The 3,522-nt window shown below is 45.0% G+C and overlaps 1 protein-coding gene and 1 long non-coding RNA gene across 3 annotated transcripts in view; one reads left to right on the top strand and one right to left on the bottom strand.

The window, feature by feature from the left end:
- LOC103460696 (uncharacterized) overlaps nucleotides 1–3,448 on the bottom strand; it is a 23,952-nt gene extending 20,504 nt beyond the window's left edge. The window contains exon 1 of the long non-coding RNA XR_532970.1: nucleotides 3,393–3,448. This is a non-coding gene — a long non-coding RNA (uncharacterized LOC103460696). The remainder of the gene's footprint in view (nucleotides 1–3,392) is intronic.
- LOC103460697 (signal transducer and activator of transcription 4-like) overlaps nucleotides 1–3,522 on the top strand; it is a 31,878-nt gene that overhangs the window by 23,286 nt on the left and 5,070 nt on the right. The window contains exon 3 of one of the 2 annotated variants that reach the window (XM_008402973.2): nucleotides 3,428–3,522. The exons of the other annotated variant lie outside the window; for it this stretch is intronic. Coding sequence (XP_008401195.1) covers nucleotides 3,428–3,522 — 95 coding nt within the window. The remainder of the gene's footprint in view (nucleotides 1–3,427) is intronic. 2 annotated transcript variants of the gene reach the window in all.

Genomic DNA, 3,522 nt, shown 5'->3' with positions numbered 1-3,522 from the left:
AGCTTCAAAATACATTTTTAATAAAAGTTACAGTTTAAAGATGGAGGATAACTCTGGTTTTATTTCACTCTGTGCAGACGACACTCTGCTCATCCAAACTACTAAATAAACTACAAAACATGAGAAACACAAACATGGACAGATTTTAATCTAGTGACATTTCTGCTGTTTTCTGTGTTTCTGCAGGTCAGCACTCCTCATGTGGGGATTATCAAGTCTCCTGGTCCAAGTTTGCTAAGGTAACAACCTCAGACTGACCTCAGGGACCTCAGTGACCCCAGCCTGACCCCAGACTGACCCCAGACTGACCCCAGACTGACCTCAGACGGCTGTTCTTCCCTCTGTCACTCCTCCTGCTCTCCTTCCTCCACAGGAGAACATTCCTGGGAAGCCGTTCAGCTTCTGGATGTGGCTGGATTCCATCCTGGAGCTCATCAAGAAGCACCTGCTGCCGGTCTGGAACGAGAAGTAAGTCCCCAACGCCTCCATCAACCTGACGGAGCCTGATGGAGCTGGACTTTGACTAGGCCATCCTGACCCATGTTCTAAACTATTCCATCGTTAGTGAACCTGAGCCCTGCAGCTAGACGGGTTAACCTTGTAACAGGTTTACCTGTCAGGATTTAACTTTCCCACAGCATGATGCTGCCACCGCCAGGCTTCTTTCTGGGTGTGGTGTGTTCAGGATGGTGAAAATCCGGAATCATTTCCTGGATTCTCTCCACTTTGTGCTGGTTAGTTACATAAATACAACCTCAGTGTGTAAAACCTTCATCAGACGCTGTGATGTTCATGAAACCAGCTGCTGCAGGGACTGTTTTCTGTCTTCATCTTTTAAAGGCCGTTTAATCTGAGCTGAGGAACTGCAGCTTCCCGTAATCTGCCCAGATTATTTCTGCTTTGCTTCATTGTTCAGGCCGTACAGAGAACAATGGTGGCACAGAGCGAAACGCGCTGCAGCTTCACAGCAATAGTTCCTCCAGTAAAACCCTGGAGGCAGAAGGAGAAGTGATGAAGGTGATTTTCTGTCTGCAGCTTCATCATGGGCTTCGTGAGCAAAGAGATGGAGCGAGTTCTGCTGAAGGACCGCGAGCCCGGAACCTTCCTGCTGCGCTTCAGCGAGAGCCACCTGGGAGGAATCACCTTCACCTGGGTGGAGCACAGCGACAGCGGTGGGCGGAGAGGAGAGCACACACACACCATACACACACACACACCATACACACACACAAATATAAACACACAGTTACAGGGTTTCACAGGGTTGAATTGGTTTTCTTAGCTTCAGCAGTGGCTAGCACTGCTAGCTAAACCATAAAGCAGTGGCTAGCACTGCTAGCTAAACCATAAAGCAGTGGCTAGCACTGCTAGCTAAACCATAAAGTACAAGTCACAGAAATGAGCTCTGCTTATGCATTAAGCAACATAGTATTTAGGAAGCTAATTGTTATAGCAGTAGTAATTAGTAGAAGCTAACATTAATTAATAGAATTAACATTAAAGCGCTAAGTTTGCTCAGAATAGCCGATAAGCTGCCAATCAAACGCCTGAGAAACTGAAGGCAGCTCAGTGATTTGTGGTTCCACTTCCTGATTATCTGCCAGTTTTCTTCTTCTCTTGTCTTATTAACTGTCACTTTGTCCAACAGGGGACGTAAAGTTCAACTCCGTGGAGCCGTACACTAAGAACCGGCTGAGCGCGCTCCCGTTCGCTGACATCATACGCGACTACAAGGTGATCTCAAACGGCGGCGTTCCGGAAAACCCGCTCAAGTTCCTGTATCCCGACATTCCCAAAGACGAGGCCTTCGGACGGCTCTACAACAGCCAGCCCAGCAAAGGCAAGACACTAACATCTGAGTTCATACAGGCTTGCTTTGACGGGTTAGGTGGAGTACCTCTGAGTAGTCAGTGTTTTACCAGCCCGGCTGTACATGGTGGCTTGAGCAGTTTCACTTTGGAGGATCGGATTTCTGATAAATCAAAGAAACTGATTCTCAAAATATATAAACAACCAACATCATGGAACAACATTGCTACAAGATAAACAACTTTATTAAATCAACCAAGAAGTGTTAGTTCATGTAAATTGTAAAGCGCTTTCAAACATGGTTGGTATCAACATGGTTGAAATTAGTTCTTTAGCATTAGCTTCCACCAAACACCAGGTGGGAATACATCTTTCCCACAAGAACCGCCATCTTGGTAGGCTGCATATCCCCTGCAGCTTGCAGATAAAAGCTATATTAGCTAAGCTAATTTTGCTTGTTTGGCAGTAAGTACTACAGTAAATATCACTGATAGCAACTCTATAGTCAGTGTTATGAGAGTTAGTGATGGATACCTACCAAGATGGCTGTCGGCTACAAAGTTCTCGAAAGTGTGACGTCACATGAGAGTTATGTATATTGCTTTAGCATTAGCTTATGCTAATTACCATGGTGTTACAGCCCTTTGTTTTTTACAGCATTGATGTTTTTATCTTCAGCTCTGACCTTTGACCTCTCTGTGTTCTCAGTTTATCCGTACATCCCGTCAACTCTGATCCCCATCTCCGAGCTGCGGTGAGTCCTCCACAGAAATGGCCGTAACTCTTGTTAGGTGCATGTTAGCGGCTAAGCTACAGGTGGTAGCTGAAGATCTCGCTTCGTTTTATCTCTCCAAATAAACTGATGTTGGTAACGGGTGGAGGAGGAATCTTGGTTCTGATCCGGTCTGAGGAGGAATCTTGGTTCTGATCCGGNGTTCTGATCCAGTTCTGATTGGTTCTGATCCAGTTCTGATTGGTTCTGATCTGTAAAGCATTCCCTGATTGCTGAGTTCTTTAGTTTATCACCTGTGCCTCTGGGCCCAGTGGGTCCAGGTAGATCCGGTTCTGGAATCTGTAGAATATTTGGGGCAAAAGCTCATTTTTAGAAATGAACTTTTATTTATTTGCAGGTTATTTTTAACACGACGTCTTAAAAAGACATGAAATCTATTTAATAAATGCAACAAACCAAACAGCAGGAAGCCACAGATTATTAATGTTTCTTTAGCAGCAGCTCCTCAGGCGGTGCTGAGGTTATAGATTACAGGTTATAGATTACAGGTTATAGATTACAGGTTATAGATTATAGATTATAGATTATAGATTACAGGTTATAGATTACAGGTTATAGATTACAGGTTATAGATTATAGATTATAGGTTAATATCCAGTATAATAAAACTTGCTGGTGAAACCAGGAAAGTCGCATCTAAGAAGGAAACGGCGAACGTGACGAGTTTGTGTTCAGTGATTGCGTAACAATATTCCGGGTAACGGCAGAAGCAGAACAATACGGACCCGGTTCACGTGGAAATGATTAGAAAACTTCCTCGTCTGGTTTTGTTCAAACGTTTTGCTCTAACCTGGAACATGTGGCTGTTTGTGAATGTGGCTCCAGAGGAAATACACCAGCAACCTGACAGGGATGGCCAGAGTCATCGCCACCTGCCTGCGGGAGGAGCGGCGGATCCTGGCCGCCACCTGCAGCCAGGA

Source organism: Poecilia reticulata, unplaced genomic scaffold (genome assembly GCF_000633615.1).
Source record: "Poecilia reticulata strain Guanapo unplaced genomic scaffold, Guppy_female_1.0+MT scaffold_277, whole genome shotgun sequence".
Taxonomy (NCBI): Eukaryota; Metazoa; Chordata; class Actinopteri; order Cyprinodontiformes; family Poeciliidae; genus Poecilia; species Poecilia reticulata.
The sequence above is the reverse complement of the archived record's forward strand: the minus strand, read 5'-3'. Positions and strand labels throughout refer to the sequence as shown.